Source organism: Molossus molossus, unplaced genomic scaffold, assembly GCF_014108415.1.
Source record: "Molossus molossus isolate mMolMol1 unplaced genomic scaffold, mMolMol1.p scaffold_m16_p_14, whole genome shotgun sequence".
Classification (NCBI taxonomy): Eukaryota; Metazoa; Chordata; class Mammalia; order Chiroptera; family Molossidae; genus Molossus; species Molossus molossus.
In genome coordinates, this window is record NW_023425349.1 from 38,049,173 (window position 1) to 38,071,048 (window position 21,876).

General features: G+C 36.6%; 1 protein-coding gene across 18 annotated transcripts in view; it reads left to right on the forward strand.

The window, feature by feature from the left end:
- Nucleotides 1-21,876, forward strand: part of AGTPBP1 (ATP/GTP binding protein 1) — a 130,989-nt gene that overhangs the window by 57,749 nt on the left and 51,364 nt on the right. For 17 of the 18 annotated variants that reach the window (XM_036261338.1, XM_036261337.1, XM_036261340.1 and 14 more), the window contains 4 exons: nt 3,159-3,256; nt 6,343-6,459; nt 13,928-14,643; nt 20,047-20,130. In XM_036261338.1, coding sequence (XP_036117231.1) covers nt 3,159-3,256; nt 6,343-6,459; nt 13,928-14,643; nt 20,047-20,130 — 1,015 coding nt within the window. The remainder of the gene's footprint in view (nt 1-3,158; nt 3,257-6,342; nt 6,460-13,927; nt 14,644-20,046; nt 20,131-21,876) is intronic. The other variant, XM_036261341.1, reaches the window with a different exon arrangement.

Consider the following 21,876-nt stretch of genomic DNA (forward strand, 5'->3'; position numbering starts at 1 on the left):
ATGGTCACTGTCTTTTCCTCTATTAATGGGTTTCCCTCCACATATATACTCCCTCTCTCACACTTGCCAGAGTGATCTTTTGAAAATCATAAGTTGAATTTTTTTCTTTTAAAACTTATCTTTATTGTTGAATGTATTACAGATGTCTCCCCCTTTTTCCTCCTCCCCACTTCTGTCCCCTCCTGCCTTCCCCACACTATTGTCTGTGTCACTGGTTATGCATATATGCATGTAAGTTCTTAGGCTTATCTCATCCTCCCCCTCTTCCCCCCTTCCCTTTGAGGTTCATCAGTCTAACAACCAATTTGTACTTGTAATTCCTTCACCTTTTTCACCCATCCTCTCAGCCCCCTCCCATCTGGCAACCGACAAAAGTTCTCTGTATCTGAGTCTCTTTTTGTTCTGCTCGTTCATTCTGTTTGTAGATTCAACTGTTGATAGATATGTATTTATTACCATTTTATTGTTTACAATTTTGTTTTTTTATCATCTTCTTTAAGAAGACCTGTCAAAATTTTATACAATACTGGCTTGGTGGTGATGAACTCCTTTAGCTTTTTTCTTGTCTGGGAAACTCTTGATATGTTGTTCGATTCTAAATGATAGCTTTGCAGGACAGAGTAATCTTGGTTGTAGGTTGTTGCTCTTCATCACTTTGAATTTCTCTTGCCATCTCTTCTGGCCTGCAAAATTTCTTTTGAGAAATCAGCTGACAGTCTTATGGGAGCTTCCTTGTAGGTAACTGCTTTTCTCTTGCTGCTTTAAAGATTCTGTTTGTATTTAACTTTTTGCATTTTGATGATGATGTGTCTTAGTGTGGACCTCTTTGGGTTCATCTTGTTTGGGGCTCTCTGTGCTTCCTGGACTTGTATGTCTGTTTCCTTCACCAAGTTAGGGAAATTATCTGTCATTTTTTCAAATAGGTTTTCAATTTCTTGTTCTCTCTTTTCTCCTCTGGCACCCCCATGATGCGAATATTGGTATGTCTGAAGTTGTCCCAGAGGCTTCTTACACTATCCTTATGTTTTTGGATTCCTTTTTTCTGACTGGGTTTTTTTTTGCTTCCTTATATTCCAAATTGATGGTTTACTTCTTAGCTTCACTCACTCTACTGTTGATTCCCTGTAAATTATTCTTTATTTCAGTTAGTGCATCCTTCATTTCTGACTGGTTGTTTTTTATGCTCTTGAGGTTCTCACTAATTTCCTTGACATTCTCACGAAGTTCCTTGAAATTCTCACTATGTTCATTGAGCATCCTTATAACCAGTGTTTTGTTAAAAAAATTTTTTTTTTCTTTATTGCTTTTATAGAGAGAGAAAGGGAGAGGGAGAGAGAGATAGAAACATCGATGAGAAAGAATGTAGATTGGCCGCCTCCATCATGCCCCACACCGGGGATTGAGCCCATAACTTGGGCATGTGCCCTCACTGAGAATCAAACTGGCAACCTCTTGGTGCATGGGTCAACGCTTAACCACCGATTCACACCAGCTGGGCAAGTGTTTTGAACTCTGAATCTGTTAGATTGCTTATCTCCGTTTCATTTAGTTCTTTTCCTGGAGTTTTGTTCTGTCCTTTCATTTGAGACATGTTTTTTTGTTTCCTCATTTTGGCTGCCTCCCTGTGTTTATTTCTATGTATTAGTTACAGTTGCTATGTCTTCTAGGCTTCCTCGGGTGACCTATTCTAGTAGGTGTCCTGTAGGGTCCAGTGGCACCTCCTCCCTGGTCATTCCAGCTGGGCCCTCGAGGTGCACCCCTCGTGTGGACTGTTCACTCTTCTGTTGTAATTGAGTCTTGATTGCTGTTGGCACATCAGTGGGAGGGATTTACTCAGGCTTATCAGCTGCAAGGACTGGCTGTGCCCTACTGACCTCTGACTACCTTGGAGGATCAGCTGTGCAGGGCCCACCACACAGAGCAAGACTTACTTTAGCAGGGCTCTAGAAATATAAGTCGAATTAATTCATTCTCTGCTTGAGAATCCTCAGTGCTTATCTTACACAGGTTAAAAATCTGAAGTACTTAGCCTGCTATACCCTTCATTTTCTCATTCTTATTTGCCTCTCCTAGTACTTTCCCAAGCATACAAGTTAAGTCATGTTTAACTTATCAGTTTCCAATGATATGATCTATATTTCTAATTTCAGCATTGTTATTATTTTTTCTTAAAAGTCACACTCACTCAGCCTTATGTTTACCTAGAAAGCTGCTATATTTTCTTCGCGTTACTGCTTAACTATTGCTTGTATTGTGAAGTGATCACTGATGACCCCTTGGCCCCAAGCAGTTATTTTATCCCTTGCTTGCCCATAGCATTTTTAAGTATATACCTTCATTAATGTATATCTTGTGTAATAGAATTACTTGTTTACTCTTTCTCCTTAATCTCATGGGCTGTACATTTCTAAAAAAATTCCCAGCACAAAGCACAGTACATGGCACATGGTAGTCACTGAAACAAATAAGTGGGAAGTGAATTGTAAAAGGGATGAAATGAGTTATTGAAATTTATCATAAATAGCAAATAAGGTGCTTTATTCAGGCTGTTGCAACATAAGACATTATTAATTTTTCACAGCAAAACATTAGTTTAAAAAAACTCATTCATTTTTATAGTGCTTTCCCAAATTTTAAAGTATTTTCACTTTATCTCATAGGTTTTTCAACACCTAGGACAGCCTTAGAAACTTTTTTTCTTTAATTTTTTTTATCATCTTCACCTGAGGACATTTTTCCATTTTTTGTTCAGGTAGAGTGGGAGGGAGAGAGAGGAACAGAGAGAGAGAGAGAGAGAAACATCGACGCGAAAGGGACACATCGAGTGGCTGCCACCCGCACAACCAACCAGGGCCGGGGACAAACTGCAATTGAGGTACGTGCCCTTAGTGGGAACTGAACCCAGGTCTCTCCGGACCGCAGGCTGATGCTCTAACCGCTGAGCCAAACCGGCCAGGGCTAGAAACATTTTTAATAAGAAATTTTATTTCTTTTTTTTTGTGTATGATTGGAATTATATATACACACACACACGTGTGTATGTGTGTGTATATATATATTTACACACACCACATACATATAACATTCTACCTTTGGATATGCATGTTGTAGAATGCTTACCTCTGACCTACTTACTTATAGCACATTTTGTGTCACAGTGGATGACGTAGTAGATGAAAGTGATGACAACGATGATACTGATTTAGAAGCTGAAAATGAAACTGAAAATGAAGAAGACCTAGATCAAAATTTTAAGGTTAGTATAAATTTCTGTCTTCAGCCAACTTAACACATTGTGTACCGCATAGAAATCTCTAAGATATACGCCAGGGACTGCACGTTTTTGGGCAAACTGCACGCTAGGTTCTGAGCTGCACTCATTTGAACCAGCAGATATCCATTCCCTATAGAACGGTGTGCTGTTTTTCAAACTTCGACCCTCAGGGTGAAGAGTCACAAATACGATAATCCTGTATTACTGAGTTTCAAAAACTGAAATAGCTCATGCAAGTATAAACCCAAGTTAACTCGGGCGTGGTCCGCAACGTTTGGGCAGGAAAACACGAGTTAACTCGTGAGCAGTCAAAAATGTGTTAATAAATTATATACACAGTTTTAAAAAAAAGATTGGGTAAATGGATATAGTTAATGGTAGATTAATTTGTTCTGTTCACATCTTTTTGTCATGGCTGACTATGGACAGTAAACTATTGAAAGAGAAAATAATGTTGCTTTGAATGCATTGGTCTGAAAAAGGTTAATGCCTTCTTTCTTTACTGTGCCTGTTTTACAGGTAAATTCTTTTTTTTTTTTTTTTTTTTTTTTTAAAGATATAGTGGGAGGGAGAGAGAGGAAGGGAGAGAGAGAGAGAAACATCGACGTGAAGGGACACATCAAGTGGCTGCCACCCGCACGACCAACCAGGGCCGGGGACAAACTGCAACCGAAGTACGTGCCCTTAGCGGGAACCGAACCCGGGCCTCTCCGGACCGCAGGCCGATGCTCTAACCGCTGAGCCAAACTGGCCAGGGCGGTAAATTCTTTTTTTTTGTTGTTGTTAATCCTCACCCGAGGATATTTTTCTATTGATTTTTTAGAGATAATGAAAGGGAGGGAGGGAGACTGAGAGAGAGAAACATCCACGTGAGAGGAGACATATCAATTGGTTGCCTCTTACAGGACGCTGACTGGGGTTGGAGATTGAACCTGCAACCCAGGTACATGACCTTGACCAGGAATCGAATCCATGACCTATTGGTCCCAGGGCCAATGCTCTAACTGCTGAGCCAAACTGGCCAGGGCTAAATTCTTCATTTTAATATTCAAAAGTTTCTATTCTGAATAGAAATATAAAATATTAATATATTAAAATCATATTTATATGAGTTAGCAATGAAAGTGTAGAAAGTGAAAAAACACTTTAAAGTACATTTACAATAGAACCAAATCATTAATTACTTAGGTAAGTATCTTACACAATGTGTGCTAAAGTTTATATCTTGATAATCACAAACCACTGATTAAAGAAATCATAGATAATCTGAAGAAATCGATAGATTATAACTTGTTTATGGATTGGAAAATTTAATACTATTTACAAATAAATTATTATTATTATCTTTTAAAGTAGGGAGCCACTAATGTAAGGCTGTATTTTCACAAAATAATATTGATCTAGTATGGCTAGAGAAAATAACATCTGTAAATTTTTTTGTTATTTTGAAAGCATTGTCTGCTTTATTAGATACTAATCGAGAAAATTATATATTTTTGATTCATCAATGCACAATTGAAGATATATGAAATTACATATTCATGTATAATAATTATACAATAATGATACAATAATTAACATTATACTCTTTAAGTAAAACCAGACTTTATTATTTCTGGCAATGGGGGAATTCTTTTATTGGTTATACAAATAATAGCTAAATTTCTGAATATGAAATGTGACAAATATGTAGTATGTTCTTCCTTTAAATTACTTACTGAGTTTGGCTGTAGTAGCTCAGTGTATTGAATGTCATCCCATTGACTGAGAGGTTCTGGTTCTATTCCTGGTCAGGGCACATGCCCGGGTTGCGGGATCGATCCCTGGTGGGGGGCGTGCAGGAGGCAGCCGATCGATGTATCTCTCTCACATCGATGTTTCTATCTCTCTCTTGTTTCCTCTGTCTTTAAAAAAATCAATAAAAACAATTACTCATTGATAGGAAATGTATACAGTCAGGTACATCTATATAAAACATTTTAAGGATTGAAGCATAGTAGAATAAGGCAGATAACTCTACGGTAGTAAGATAAATGCAAAATTAAAAATGAATACCAATTGAAAATTAATAAATGGTTTTATTATTTCTCTTTAGCCAATAAGGAAGGTAATAATGAGTTTGCATTTGTGTGAGGCTAGAGTTGTTGAGGGCCCTAGCGAGTAGCCTGGACAGTAGATAGACATACACTCATCTTCCCATCGTGGTGTACATTAATTAGCTCTTTGAACAGATACAGACCAAATTGTTCCTGGAAACATACCCTGTTTCTCTGAGGTCATACACCTCCTTTAAACTTACCCTCTTCTTTCCCAAGGGTCACGGGAATTGCTTCTGACTGTTTTTCCACTCCTTTTCTTTTCCCTGAAAAACAGTGAGTGGTGACACTGAGCTCTGCTAAGGGCACTTTGCTGACCACGGAGCATAAGAGTGCACGATAATCATTAGTCTCTCTTGAGATGGTGCTCTGGAGTCACTGACTGCTCTGACATCCTGGCTCCTCTGTTTGCCATCTCTGTAATTCTGAGCGAGCCACTTAACCTCTCTGTACCCATTTCCTCCTCAGTTAAATGGAGGTAATGATGCTATTACTTCATAGTGTTCTTATGTAGATTAAATTAGATAATACATGTAAAATTCTTAGCATAGTTCTTCACTAATTTCAGTGCTCAATAAATGTTATTTATTTTAAATATCGTAAACACTATCATGTACTTATGTTGTTCAATTTAGTTTTTCTGCCTTTTAAAATAAGCAAACTGATGGCAGTTAGGGAGATTAGGGGAGCATACTTTAGTTTTGATCTTGACACTAGTTTTTCTATCTTGAGGAGCCCAAATAACCATGTTATGTTAGAAAAACCTTTGACAAAAACAAAACAGTGAAAACAGTGACACAGCAACAACCCCAAAATACAAGCAAATTTTAATTTACGGTGAAGTTAACACACCCTTTATTCAGTGATTGTTCTCTAATTACATGTAATTAGTAATCGGGGAAACAAATCTGAAATGTATTCTGTAGTTTTAAGTTTTTCTTAACTGGTGATGTGCCATTTTTATTATTTCAGAATGATGATATTGAAACAGATATTAACAAACTGAAACCCCAGCAAGAACCAGGACGAACAATAGAAGAACTTAAAATGTATGAACACCTTTTCCCTGAGCTTGTTGATGATTTTCAGGTATAAATATAGAAAATTTGGCATCTTAACTCATTTTAAGAAATAGCTTTTTATCCCCCTCTATTACATATATAATCACTGTTTTCATTTCTAAAAAATGAAAGTAGTATTGCTTTTCTGAGTGATTGGAAAATTACTTCAACATTTTGGATGTAAATTGCTTATCTGTAAAATGAGGGAACTAGCTCATTTAACCATTGGACTAGATTTTTAATTTTTTCATCACTTTGATTTATCACTTTAATTGACATAGTTTTTTACTCTTTAAAAATATTCTTTAAAACAGCATTTCAAAGTCTTACTTTAAAGTCTTCTTTGCATCAGTTGTGTTCAACTAAGAGGAGATGAGAGCTAAGAAACTGCTGAATTTAAAATAGGTATAGTCTATGCATTTTTTCCCCTCTGAAATTTGTTGTATAATCGTGGGATGTTCGGGAGAGGGACAGGCAACTTGAAGTTTTTAAATCTAAGTTGGTTCACAAGGAGAGTGACTTGTTAACATTTCTTACACTCATTTATTTACTGGAATACAGTTATTCAGCCTGGATTACACAGCAGGTAAAGCTGCTCAAATGATGGCAATTAGTGGATCTAGTTTCTTATTTTCACTGTGCTGCTCACTTGTTGTGGGTCTTTGAATGAGTCCAAAACTGCCTAGGATCTTAAGCTGTCAAGTAAAGGGTTTGAAGCAGATAATCTCAGACTTATTTAGGTCTTGCTGCAAACTTCCATGCCCCTAAATTTTACATACATAATTCCTAGTTGCTTAAAGAAAAATATTTTAATGCGAGGTCATATGTAAAAACGAAAAAAGGAATACTTGCTAGTTAATGTTTACATTTTTCAGTTGTAATTATTCAGGTTTCTCGTTGGGAACTTACAAGCTTTGGCTGCAGTAGAAGGAGCAGCAAGTTGCCTTCCTTCCCCATTCTCCAGTGTCTTGGTTCCTCCCAGAGATTTGGGGTATGGGAAGGGACTTTGAAATCAGGGGTACTGAAAAAAAGGGAGGGAATGAAGAGGGTATTTGTCAAAAAAGATAAAAAGAAGGTAAGAAGAGGCATTTGGGAAAGGATACAGGGTGATTTTCTTACAATCAACCTACAGGAAGTATCTGGCTGCTCTTTAAATGCCATTGTGACCAGGTAAGAACCATTTAAAAATAAAACCACAGATGCCCTGGTAGGTTTTGCTCAGCGGTTAGAGTGTCGGCCCTCGGACCAAAGAGTCTCGGGAGGCAGCCAGTCGATCTCTCTCTCTCATGTTGATATTTCTCTCTCTCTCTGTCCCCCTCCCACTGTATCTGAAGATAAAATAAAAATAAAACCACAGAGATAACAAATAATGTTAATTCAAAGCAGGAGAATATGTGGAAGAGATTTGGGGAAGGAATTGATTATTGTGTGAAGAAATCATTTCTCTTCCCTGTGTGCATATGAGAACTGTATAATGTGATTTAAAATGGTAGGGATAGAGGGGAATTCTTTTTTAAAGGGTGTGGAGGCCAGGATTTTGATTCTCATTCTGTCACAAGCCATTTCTTTTTTCTGTGGGCTATGATGATGAAGTTTTCTTGTATGTCTGCCTGTTAGTTCATCACCCAGATAGGCTGCCCTTGATGGTTCCTTGCTTGGTACCTGTGAACAGCTGGCCAACTTGCCCTTTGGTTTGGCCTCTCTTAGAGCAGGTTTCTACTTTTGGTCTGATTTGGTGCGTCCAGGGTAAGATGATAAAGACGGGTTTGTCTAAGTGAGAGGTCTCTGAAAAATCTTTTTCTCAAGTGAGTACTCCTTTTTATTGTGTTGAAGCAAAAGAAGCTACTTCAGGTATTTCAGATAGTACATAATTATGAACGCATTCTCTATTTTGCCATAAAGTTTCATGTAGAATAGTTAGCTCTATTTCTATAGCATATGTTACAGGGAATAGCACGTTATCTTTTATTTCATAATTGAAAAACCATTTCTAAAGTAGTTGTGTTGACACTTGACTATCTCACTTTTAGGTTTCAGAAGAATGTACTGTTCAAATACTTGAGTCTATTTTTTGAAATCTGTGTTGGAACTACATATAGGCAGTGGTATTTAAATGATGTACTTTGAGAATTAAAAAAATCGGTTGGACCCCTGGCTGGTGTGGCTCATCATCCTGTGCACAGAAGGGTTGCCAGTTCAGTTCTTGGTCATGGCACGTGCCCAGGTTGCCAGCTCGATCCCCAGTTGGGGTGTGTGCGTGAGGCAGACGATGGATGTTTCTCTCTCATGTGGATGTTTCTCCCTCCCCCTCCTCTGTCTCTGAAATCAATAAAAACATGTTTAAAAATCATATTGATTGGTTCCAGATAAGAAGTGCTTGAAAGAATTTTTTTTTTCAGCTGTCATCATATCAAATACTGGCAGATCATGAGATAGTAAACATAAATGAAATTAATATTATGACGTTTTCCACTTTGATTTACATGTCATTTTCATCATCAACCAGTGAAGCTTAAAATTACTTGACGGGTTTGTTTGAATCCTGCACACCACCCACTTTGTTTCCAGATGTGCTCAGTCTGTTATTCAGAGCCAGATTGAGGCAGAATGAATGCATTTGGAGGCAACATATCGAATTATTAATAATCAACAGACTTTTTGAGGGGAACTTATTGTGCTTTAAAAGTCATGATTATTTATTCATAATGATGATTATAGTTTTATTTGCTTTTGTTTCTTGATGAGAATATGGGAAGTGTCACAATTCGACATTTTCACAGCTCTTTCTTCATACATCTGTGGTAGCATGATGACAGTTACCATATGGATTTTGGTTGTGTTTTGTTTTTATTTCTTCTTTCCCTCTTTTTAATTTGGTTTTAAATTTTTATTAAAGTTATACTTGGACAGAGTTGTTCAAGGGTCAAATAGTTTTACGTAGTTCAATCAGGAAAACTATTGTCCCCTTCCCACCTGCTGTTTCCTGCAATCACTTTTAGTATGTTTTTGAAGTTAAGCCCATATTTCTAAACGATATGCTTATAGTGACATGTCTTGATTTTTTTCAGCTTTCGTTTTTTTCTTTTTTAAAATCTAATTTTGTTTGTTTTTTTTTTCCTTTTTTTTTTATCCTCACCCGAGGACATTTTCCCATTTTTATTCAGACAGAGTGGGAAGGGGAGAGAGAGAGAGAGAGAGAGAGAGAGAGAGAGAAACATCGACGTGAAAGGGACACATCGAGTGGCTGTCACCTGAATGACTCTACCAGGGCCCGGGACAAACTGCAACCGAGGTATGCGCCCTTAGCGGGAACCGAACCCGGGTCTCTGGACCACAGGCTGATGCTCTAACCGCTGAGCCAGACTGGCCAGGGCTAATTTTGTTTTTTATATTATCATCTTAGGATAGGCATCTAGTACTTTTCCAGTATTTACATATTTAGGTGATAACATTTATTCTCATTACTATTTTAACTGTATCACATAAGTTTTTATTTTTAGTATTTTTATTATTTTTGTTTAGAAACTATTTTCATTATGATTTTTTTCTTTGATTCATTGGTAATGTCAAAGCTGGGTTTTTAATGTCCAATTTTTTATTGATTTCTAGCATATTGTTATAGCATATTCTTACAATCCTTTGACATTTTTTAGGCTTATATTTTGGTTTTGAGTATGGTCAAGGTTTGTTACTATTTCTCGTGTCCTTGAAAGAGTTCTTCTGCAGCTGTTAGGCATGGTTGTGTATTTACCTACTAGGAAAAGATGGTTAATTGTGTTGAGAACTTCTTTTCTATTTTATGGAGTTTTAGCCCTATGTTAAAAATTACTGTGCAAAGTATGATTGTGAGTGTGTGTCTTTTTTGGCAGGTCTGTCAGTTTTTGCTATACATTTTTTGAGGCTTATTATTTATTGTGTTTAAATGTAAATTAATTTCCTTTTAAACTTTTTATCATGATGAAGATACTGTCTTTATCTTCAAGACTTTAAGGAAAAAGGGTTTTAAAAAATAATGTAGTTACATTAATTTTGGTTATTTTTGGAGTACTATGCAGCTGTAAGATAGAAAGATCTCTTATCCTTTGAGACGACATGGAGGGACCTGGAAAATATTATCCTAAGTGGAACAAGCCAAACAGAGAAAGACAAGTATCACATGATCTCACTTATTTGTGGAATATAATGAACATAACAGTCTGAGGAACAGGGTAGTCCCAGAGATGAGGAAGTGGGGTACAGACTGACAATCCCCAGATGAGGGGGTGGGGGGGAGATAAACCACAGAACTTATATGCATGTATGCATGAACAATGGACATGAACAACAAAGCTGGGGACAGGGCGGGGAGGCGGGGAGGGGGGGAGGGGGAATCAGTGGGGGGAAAAGGAGAAACATCTGTAACAAAAATTAATTAATTAAAAATTTTTTTGGTTATTTCCCTGGTATATTTATTCATTCATTCATTTTTATTTTGCCACTATTACATATGTCCCCATTTCCTCTCCTTTGACCCCTCCACCCAGCCTCTGTTACTCCCTTCCCTCTGGCCATCACTGCTCTGTTGTCTGAGTCCACAGGATATCTTTTTACTTTCAACTTTTTGACATCCTTAGATGTGTATCTTTTAGGCAGCATGTAATTGGATTTAAAATTCAAATCTGAGTCTCTCACTTAACTGGGACATTTAATTTATTCACATAACATTATTCCTATATTTGGATTTATCTTTATGAGATCTTATTTTATGTTTTTGTTTTTTTCCTATATTTTTTGTCCTTTTTGCTTGCTGTTACTTGATTATTTTTTTCTCGTTTTACCCTTATTAATTTGAAAGCTATACAGTCTTGTTATTTTTTATTTCAAATAATTTTGTTGAGTTATAATTAACATATAATAAACTATATTAATTTAAAGTATTAATTTGAGCCCTGGCTGGTGTGGTTCATTGGTTAGAGTTTCGGCCCAAGAACCAAAGGGTCTTGAGTTTGATTCCTGGTCAACGGCACGTACCTGGGTTGGGGTTTGTTCCCAAGTCCTGGTACATGTGGGAGGCAACCAATTGATGCGCCTCTCTCACACAGATGTTTCTCTTTGCCTCTTTTTCTGTCTTCCCCTTCCTCCCTCCCTTCCACTCTCTCTAAAAATCAATGGAAAAAATATCCTCAGGTGAGGATTAACTGAAAAAAGAAAAGTGTAAGTTTGAGTATTGACATATGCAAAAATTTTGATTACTCTTGATATGAAACATATATTTACTCAGTTTTGAAGTTAATCAGGGCCTTTCTTTCCTCTCTTTCTTATAAAAGGAAACTTAGAGTATTTTAACTATAATCACCTCCCCAACCAACTTACATGCTTTTAATATCTATTTTAACTCTAGCTTTTAAAAACACCATATGATGGTACCATTCTGTGTTTTATGTTCAGTGTTTAAGATTTACCCATATTTTTACTATTCTTTTATTTTTCATGCATTCTTGTTTCTCAGACCTTCTGTCTGAATTACTGTCCTTTTGTCTAAAATATGTCTTTTAGTGTCTGGTGTCTCTTTTTGTCTTTTGGTCTAAAACAGTGGTTCTCAACCTTCCTAATGTCACGACCCTTTAATACAGTTCCTCATGTTGTGGTGACCCCCCAACCATAAAATTATTTTTGTTGCTACTTCATAACTGATTTTGCTACTGTTATGTCTTAGGCGACCCCTGTGAAAGGGTCATTCAACACCCAAAGGGTTTGCGACCCACAGGTTGAGAATCGCTGGTCTAAAAGTATCTTTATTTTGCACTCATTTTTGAAACTTAGTCTCTTTTTTTTCTGGCTTACTTAATAAAAATCAGTTTTATTCAAGTATAATTTATGTGCAATAAAGTAAATACATTTAAGTTCAATGAATTTTTTGACAAATTATATAGCTATGTTTCTACCAACCCCGTCAAGATATGGAATTATTTCCATCACCCCAGAAAGTCTCCCTAGCCTTGTTTTATTCACTCCTCTCATCTCCTGCCAGGTAACTGCTGGCCTACTATCTGTCAGTCTAGGGTAATTTTGCTGGTTCGAGAACTTCTCGCAACTGGAGTGATACTGTATTTACTCTTTTGTGTGAAGCTTCTTTTGTTCAGCATATGTTTGTGAGTTTCACCTACATGATCACATGATAAGTGGTTTTTTCCTTATTGCCGAGTAGTGTTTCATTGTTTGAATACACCACAATTTCTTTATCCTTTCACTTGCTGATGAGTGCTGGAATGTTTGCAGTTTGGGGCTATCATGAATAAAATTGATACATCACTATACAGTGCTTTTTGTGGAAATATTCCTCCATTTCTCTAGGGTAAATAAATACCTACAAGTGAAATTGCTGTGTAGTAGATATGATAAGTATATGTTTTAACTTTATAGGAATTTTTTTCTGGAGACTTATAAGATAATTTGTTTCAGCTTCAAGGCTATGCAGTTTCCCAGTAGTGTTACTAAGTATGGGCATTCTAGTTTTAAATCTTGTTTGGGATTCTTTGTCTTTGGGATCTGTGAGTTGTTTCCCATAGGATCTGGAAAAAAGGCTTTTCAAAGCCTTCAAAATTAAAACCAGAATTCTTACGATAGCCTGCAAAGCCCTACAATGTCTGGCTCTTCTCTTTACCGCTTGAAATTCATCTTGCTCCTTACATTGTAGTCATGCTAACCTCCCTGCTGATCTTTGAGCACAGCAGGCATCCCCACTCGCCTGTGCACTGCCCCGTCTGGGCTTATAGTTCATCTCAGTGAGGTTTCCCTAATCAGTGGCATTTAACATCGCAACCCACCTCCTCCCTGGCACGCTCATTTCATATACCCCTTCCCCCCTTTTTGTTGCTATGACACTTTACGCTTCTAGTGTTCCAGAAAATATATTTTGTTTATTACTTGTTGTATTGATAGTCCTCTCGCTCCTTCCTTAGAAGAAGGTAAGTTGCAAAAGGGAAGAGTTGTTTCGGTTTTTTTAAGTGATGGGTCTTAAGTTCCTGAAACAGGGCTTGGCACAAAGCAGCCACTTGTAAATATTTGTTGAGTTAGTGAATAACTATTTGATTGTGTTTTCTTTAAGAGGATTTTGGATGATTTTAATGTCTTTTTGCTTTTCTAATATTTCTCATTTTAAAAAAAATTTATATAGGCAATTCTTTTTATTTTTGAAAAGAAAAATAAATGTAATGAATTTTGTTAAATATAGGGTGGGGCAAACAGGTTTACAGTTATATGTGACAGAGTTTATTCTGTTATTATTTATTAAGTATTATATTATTTTCAATATGAACTGTAAACCTACATTTTCCCCATCCCTGTATTGTGTCTTTTGTTAGCGAGGTTAAAGTATACTATTTTATCCATCTTTAAAGTTATAAAATTTTAGGTTTCTGAAGCAGCATATGAAATGAATACGGTCTTAGTTTTGTTAATGCATTTTAATATTTACAGATAAAAGATTAAACATTTTTTTATTTTTTTTTTCAAAGGACTGTGACTTAATCTCCAAAGAACCAAAGCCTTTAGTATTTGAGGGAAAAGTCCGTGGTCCTATTGTTGTGCCTACAGCAGGAGAGGAGGCAGCTGGGAATTCAGGCAATTTAAGAAAAGGAGTTGTAGTGAAGGCGAATGTGTCTCCCATAGGAGATGAAGGTGATAAGAAACCTACCTTTGTGGATCTGGCAAAAGAAGATACTAAAGATAATGACAGAACATTACAACAGCAGCTAGGTGATCAAAATAGAACTATTTCATCGGTCCATGGTTTAAACAATGATATTGTGAAGGCCTTGGACCGAATTACATTGCAGAATATTCCTTCTCAAACAGCTCCAGGTTTTACTGCAGGAATGAAGAAGGACTACAGTCTCCCTCTTACTGTCGTTACGTGCAGTAAAGTGTGTCCACACATGACTACCTGTGGAAATGTTCTGTTTGAGGGAAGGACAGTTCAGCTAGGAAAGCTTTGCTGCACTGGAGTTGAAACTGAGGATGATGAAGATTCTGAGTCGTCTTCGTCAGTGGAACAAGCATCTGTTGAAACCTGTGATGGACCAACACTCCACGACTCAGATCTCTATATTGAGATTGTGAAAAATACGAAGTCTGTCCCAGAATATTCAGAGGTGGCTTATCCTGATTATTTCGGTCACATTCCGCCTCCATTCAAAGAGCCTATTTTAGAAAGGCCTTACGGTGTACAAAGGTGAGTTGCAGATTCCTTCTTCCTTCTGAGTAATACTCTTGTCCAAATATGAGGTGTACTTAAAGAAAAACTAGGTATTTGGGAATAAAATTACTCTGAATTAAAGTTACTGTAATTTTTATTCTGCTTTTGGGAATTTTGCATTATTTTAAATTGTCCTTATTGGTTTGCTTTGTTTATTTTTTCTAAGCTCTTACTTATTGAAATGAAGCCAGCATAATAAGCCTGACCACATCATGGAATCACATACAACATAGCATCAGGACAAGGGACTCACTTTGCTGGGACAATTTAGAAATTTTTTATTTAGATCGAATCTGAAAATATAAAAACAAATTAATTAGTAATATTTGAACAAATATTACATTAGTAATACATATTAATTTAATAATGTGATTATCTTTTGAATTTGATTTAGATATATGATTTAATATTCTTTTCTTTATTGACTTTAGAGAGAAGAAGGGAGTGGGAGAGATAGAAACATCAATGAGAGAGAACATCGATTGGCTGCCCCCTGCAGGCCCCCCACTGGGGATCGGACCCATAACCTGGGCATGTCCCGACCGGGAATCAAATCAAGACCTCTCAGTCTGTGGGATCATGCTCAGTTCACTGAGCCACACCTGCTGGGCTGATTCTTTATTGACTATATACACTCCTTTAAGGCAACAACTGTATCTTATTGTTTTATCTTTAACATGTAGTATAATTAATCATTTTTGGCACCTTAGTATATGTTTAATGCTACCAATCGGCTCATTGATCCCCAGGTATGGAGTCACATACAACACCCCTTCTCTCTTTCTTTCTCTTGCTCTCCTTCTTCCTTCTTCCTTCAGCTGTTTCTGGTGTTGGGCTTTGTCGCTGCCTGGCTGGGGCTTCCAGAGAATATATCCCACCGTGGTCTCAAGTTCTACTTGCTCTTTCCCTGGGATCGGGCCTATCCTGACAGTGGAGGAATTTTACCATCTGGGAAATACTGTTCTTCAGCCACCCTCTCCTCTCAATATTTATGATGAATTCTTTCATCTCGTCCCTGAAATATGGACCTTGTGATCACTGTTCAGATCTAGTCTGTAGATTAGAGCCCAACCTCTTGAGTGTATTGGGCCACCTGTAGGACTTTATCCTGAAGTAGTTGATTTTTTTACTGCCTCTGTACACAGTGTAATCTACCCCTGAATTTGTCTATTATTTAAACCAAAGCATTAAGATATATTTTTGATACTAAAGAGCATGATGAAAGATCAAAAAGGATCAGTAGGAGTTGGTGTATGTTTTACAGGTAGGTGTGTTGGTATGCAAGTTGTGTGCAAGGGAAATGGAGCTCAAGGAAGTAAAAACACTGAAATCCCATGTATGGTGATGGTTCTATAAGATTTCAATGAAGCTGCAATATCCTATTGCCTAGTGATGTCATAGCAGTGATAATGTTGTAGCACATTGCATGACTTATGGGTTTGTAGTGATGCTGGTTGAAACATCATCATTAGTGCACTGCCAGCTGTATAAAAGTATAGCACCCACAGGTACAGCGGCGGGATGTCCCCTCTAGGTTTGTATAAGTGCAATCTGTGATGTGCGCACAGGGACGAAATCACCCCGTGACACCTCTGTGGTCAAGCAGCACGTGCATGTGGTGCTTGTGTCCAGGAGCTTATACCACACTGTTTGCAAAGACTGCCTTCTGTGGATCCTCAGAGAACACTTTGTAACGAACGAACACCGTTTCCCATGATGTCTGTATGGTAAATATAGCAATGAGGTGTGCTGGATTGTTTCTGTAACACTTCCCTGGATTGGTTGAAACCTAACAAAGTACAATTTTGCTGGCCGTCACATAGCATGTGGACTTTTGAGTGTTTACTGGACTAATGGGTCTGCACATTTTTTTAGACTGTCCTACACAAATTCTTTTCTTCTGAGCCACACCTTTGATAACTATTGAATGTCAGTAAATTTTAGGTAATAGTTCTTAGAGGTACCTGATAAATATTTATTGTTTTGTTTTGACTGGAGAATATTTTAATAGGCAGCTGAGGAAAAGGCAGGAAGAATTGATATCTTTTCATGAAACTTATGCTGCTTAACACAAATACATGTCTGAATAAAAGGCTGTGTTTTTTTTTTTCTTTACTAATGAGGCTGAGGGATGGGCAAATACTTTCCTCAGATGTTAATTTTAGGTTTAATCTAATATAAATGGGCAGTCATGCCCCTAACACACAGTGCCAGAGGTTGAACACCAGGAGTCTCATGCCCCTAACACACAGTGCCAGAGGTTGAACACCAGGAGTCTCATGCCCCTAACACACAGTGCCAGAGGTTGAACACCAGGAGCCTTTTGGCCATTTTCAACGTGTACGTGATTTTGACTTCACTTGTAGAGCAGTTTTTTTTGTTGTTGTTTCTTTGTTTTGTTTTAACAGATTGCCAATGTTTACAATTTGGGAGATTTCATATAGAAATCCACGTTTCTGGTGTTTCTTTAAAAATTGATGTATGACAACCTTAACTTCTTTTCTATTTGGCAATAGTGAGTTTATTTTTAGACAGAACCTCTGTTCCCCCATTTTCCATGCTGCTGCCCAGTCAGCCTTATTCAACATCACTGGCCTGTAGGTTTTTACTTTTTTATCGTGTTTTACATCCTGGAACATTGTTGTAGAATTGAGCTGTTATGTCAGCTTTTTAATACTACTTTAAAAAAAACAATAAAACGTTTGTAAGTGTTAATTTTTGCACATTTGTGCTGTAGATCAATCTTACTTAGTTATTCTGACTAATGGATGTATTTAGTCATTCACCCATACTGGAATATTTTTTTGTATGGTATATCAGAATATATGTAAGTGCCATCCCTTTCATTGTTCAAGGTCTGGGTGAGATACATTTTGGATTTGTTTATTATTTTTGTTTATTATTATAATTAATACCTTTTTAAAAGGTTGTTTCTTTAGAAAGAATTTGGCATTTGAGAATTATGACATTGGCCCTGGCCGGTTTGGCTCAGCGATTGGAGCGTCGGCCTGCGGTACAGAGAGACCCGGGTTCGGTTCCCGCGAAGGGCATGTACCTCGGTTGCAGTTTGTCCCCGGCCCTGGTTGGTTGTGCGGGTGGCAGCCACTCGGTGTGTCCCTTTGCGTCGATGTTTTTCTCTCTCTCTCTCTCTCTCTCTCTCTCCCTCTCCCTCCCTCCCGCTCTATCTGAACAGGGAATGGAAGGATGTCCTCGGGTGAGGATAAAGAAAAATGCCCTGGCCGATTTGGCTCAGCGGTTAGAGCATCGGCATGCGGTCTGGAGAATTATGACATTGAACCTAAATCAAGGCTTTATATCATAATCCTTTGATACTAGGTCTTTTCCTTAATTAGCTGCTTTGTCAGTGATGAGTTATTTTTTTGTAGAATAAAAATTTAAAAAATTACACTTAATTGTATAACTACTAGATTAAGAATCTGAGTTATACTTAAAAATTTTTTTAGTATGTTTTTTTCCATGCATTTAATTAACTATTACACTTTTTAATATTTTCCTGATAATTTTAATTCTTCGTTAGAATAGATTCTTGGCTTATTTTGAATGTAAGGCTATCCTATGATATTGTTAGATTTATTTCTAAGTTATATGAGCATGAATTCTCTTTAATCACAGAGAGAATCTTTGTGCAAGAGATGAGTTTCACATTTACCTGAAGTTAAGGTGACTGAGTATTTAGGGTATTCTTGAGATTTTATTGTTATAATAATTTTGGTAAACCTTGTCACTCTGCTTTCTCAGTAAATCAATAAACCACAGTTCTAATCTGCATTACCAGTTTTTAGCTGAAACAACCTTGAAATTTAAATTAGTTATATTATTGGCTTCCTCTTTAAGAATAAGTGATACACAAGCCCCTCCTTACATGTAGGTTTTGCTTTCCTTGGTTTCAGTTGCTTGTAGTCAGCCGTGGTCTGAGAATATTAAATAGAAAATTCCAGAAATAAACAATTCATAAATTCTAAATTGCATGCTGTTCTGAGAAGGGTGATGAAATCTTGTGCTGTTCTGCTCCGTCCTCTCTGGGATGTGACTTCCCTTTCTGTCTAGTGCATCATGCCGTATACACTCCATGCTGTAGACACTCCTGCTCATTAGTCATTTAGTAACCATCTCAGTTATCTGTATTGTAGTGCTTGTGTGCAACCTTTATTTTACTCAGTAATGGCTTCAAAGCACAAGAGCAGTGATGCTGGTAATTTGAGTATGTCAAAGAGAAGCCTTGAAGTGCTACCTTTAAGTGAAACTGTGAATTAAGAGTACAATAAGATATATTGAGATATATTACCCTAATCAACATATTCACATAATGTTGATTAGGGTAATAATTGTCCTATTTTATTATGAGTTATTGTCGATCTCTTACTGTGCCTAATTTATAAGCTAAACTTTATCCTAGGTGTGTATGTATAGGGGAAAACATATATAAGGTTAGGTACTATCTGTGGTTTCAGACATCCACTGAGGACCTTGAAACCTATCCCTCTCAGACTAACTACTCTACTGTGAGAAGTACTTACATATTAACTAACGCCAGCCGGCACCTTCCCACAATGGCTTTGTGAGCGGTCTACCTGGAGTTCCAGGCACCTGGCTTTATGATCCAGATCTACTCTGCTTTAGCTATAGTTTGATACCACTTTGGTGACTGTTGTGTTCCATGGCTTGAGTATTGAAGGGAAGACTGTAGGGTCTGTGTGTGGCTCCGTCTTCTAGGACAGTGGCAAGGATTTCAAGAATTTTCCGGTGAGGTGGTGTCTGTTTTGTTGGACTGAGTCAGGGGAAGATCAGGCCCAGGGAATCCTGGAGATGCAGGGACTACCTTCTGCTCCCTGACACAAGTGTTCCCTGCACACTTCCTCTCCAGCTGTGGAAGAGAGAATAGACTTTGCAGAATGTGCAAGCACGTTCCCAATTGAATTTTAGCTACATACCAGTGAGGGTTGGTTTTTAAAATCTCCTTCTTATATAATCTCTGGCTTTCCAGATCTTTACTGCTTCTAAGAATACTACTACTATGTATACAAAATTATTTGCCTAAGTGCTAGAGAGTAAGTCCATACCATTTCTAAATAGAAAAGTATAATAGACATTTAAGATTAAAAAAGAAAAAAAAGATTGGACTTGCAGCTTTGTTCTACATGGTTATTTTCTAGAGCTCAGGCTTTAAAAATACTGAAATTTATTTTGTTATATTGATAATTTTTTTGTACACAAAATATATAGAGGAATGACCATCCTTATTTTAAGAAATTTTTATCATTTTTCACTTTTATAAAATGAAAACTTATTTTGGAGAGACTTATGTAACCGTGGCATTACTCAGTGAATTTTGATCAAACTTCTCTTTTATGATTTCAGGACAAAAATTGCCCAAGATATTGAAAGGCTAATACATCAGAGTGATATCATAGATCGAGTGGTATATGACTTAGATAACCCAAAGTAAGTCTGAATTTTTTGTTTGGTTTTGTTTCTGTTTTACTTTTATTAATTTTATTCTTACTGTAAAATTTCAGTGTTATTTTTAAATGATAAAAAATTTATTTTAACTTCCACCTAGTTTACTGTCACTATATTTTCAGCTGTTAGCAGGGGATATAATGGTAATGTAATAGTAAACTATGTTTATTTACTTAAATCGAATATATCACAAGCTTTTGTTTGTTCCTAGGTGGATTTTTAATGTGTTTAATAAGGTAAAGGTCACAAATTGATGCTGTGTTTTTAAAAAACTAAAATTACTTCCACTTAAGGAAGTGGAGATTTCATATGAAATGCTGTAATTTTGTCCTGTAATATTGAGCCTTCATTACTTTAGGACAATAAACTAGCATCCCCTTTAGAAGGAACATAAGCTTGCTAATTCTCCACAGTCCCCACTATACTCTCTTTTCTCATACTGTTTATAATGTGCTTCAGTCCTTGAAATTACTTGCCTGACCTTTGAAGTCATTTATTTGTGATGCTGGATGTGTTAGTGTCATTTACAGTTTAGAATTATCACTAATAGCACATTTTAGGGTTTACATAAAAGTAAACCAATGAAAATTATAGATGATGAATGTGACTATTATTTAGTCATTTGCCTCCTCAAATGAGAAATTTAATTAGCCCTTAGTGGATTTTCCCTCCCCCTTATTCTAATGTTGGGAAAATTTTACATCTTGCTGGTCTTATTTGGACAAAATAAAGCACTTTTCCAAGATTTTTGTTAGTAATAAGGGAAAAGCTACATCAAAGATAATGACTGAATTTGAAATACTATTCTTAAAAATGGAAAACAAGTCTCCTTATTCATATCTCTTAGTTATTTCAACATTTGTAATTCTATGTCAGAGTGACCAGGCAGATGTGGTAAAAACAGAAACTCAGGAATCCTGAGTGTGGCATATCATGCTGTTTCTAACTGAAATGACTTTGGACAAAATCTTTGAGCTTTTTATTTTTATTTAATTAATTTATTTCTGTTATAGATATTTCTCCTTTTTGCCCCATTGGCACCCTCCTCCAATTCCCGCCTCTCTTCCCCCTCCCCCCCAGCATTATTTTCTATGTCCATTGGTTTTGTGCTTATATGCATAAGTTCTTTGGTTTATCTCTTTTCTCCCCTGGCCCCTCCTCTGAAGTTTGTCAATATGAACCCTACTTCTATGTCTCTGGGTCTGTTTTGTTCATCATTTTATTTTGTTTATCATATTCCACAAATAAGTGAGATCATGTGATACTTATTTTTCTTTGACTGGTGCTCAGTAAGTATTTACATGAGTAATGAATATGTAGAATGAGGATAATACCTTCACCTTCTTGGGTGCTAATTAAAGAAGATAATAGATAATGTAGTTGTCTAAATTTAAAACAATATCTTCACCTGAGAACTGCCTAGTTAGAACTACATATTAGTACTCAGAACAGGTCATATGCACTTTAAAAAGTTAGGCTGGCCTTTTTTAAAAAAATATGATTATTAGTACATATTTAGAGATGACATTTATTCACGGAAGTAGAAATTCTTATTTTAACATTTACTATCAATGTAGGAATAAATCACTACTTGTAATTATGTTTTTTTAAAAATAAATATTAGCCAAAGTTTGTATTTTGCTTGTGTTGCTTATACTTTTTGGTTTAAAAATAATGATGGCAAGGTGGTTATGGTGTATTTTTATTTTTATTTAAAAAAATGTTTTG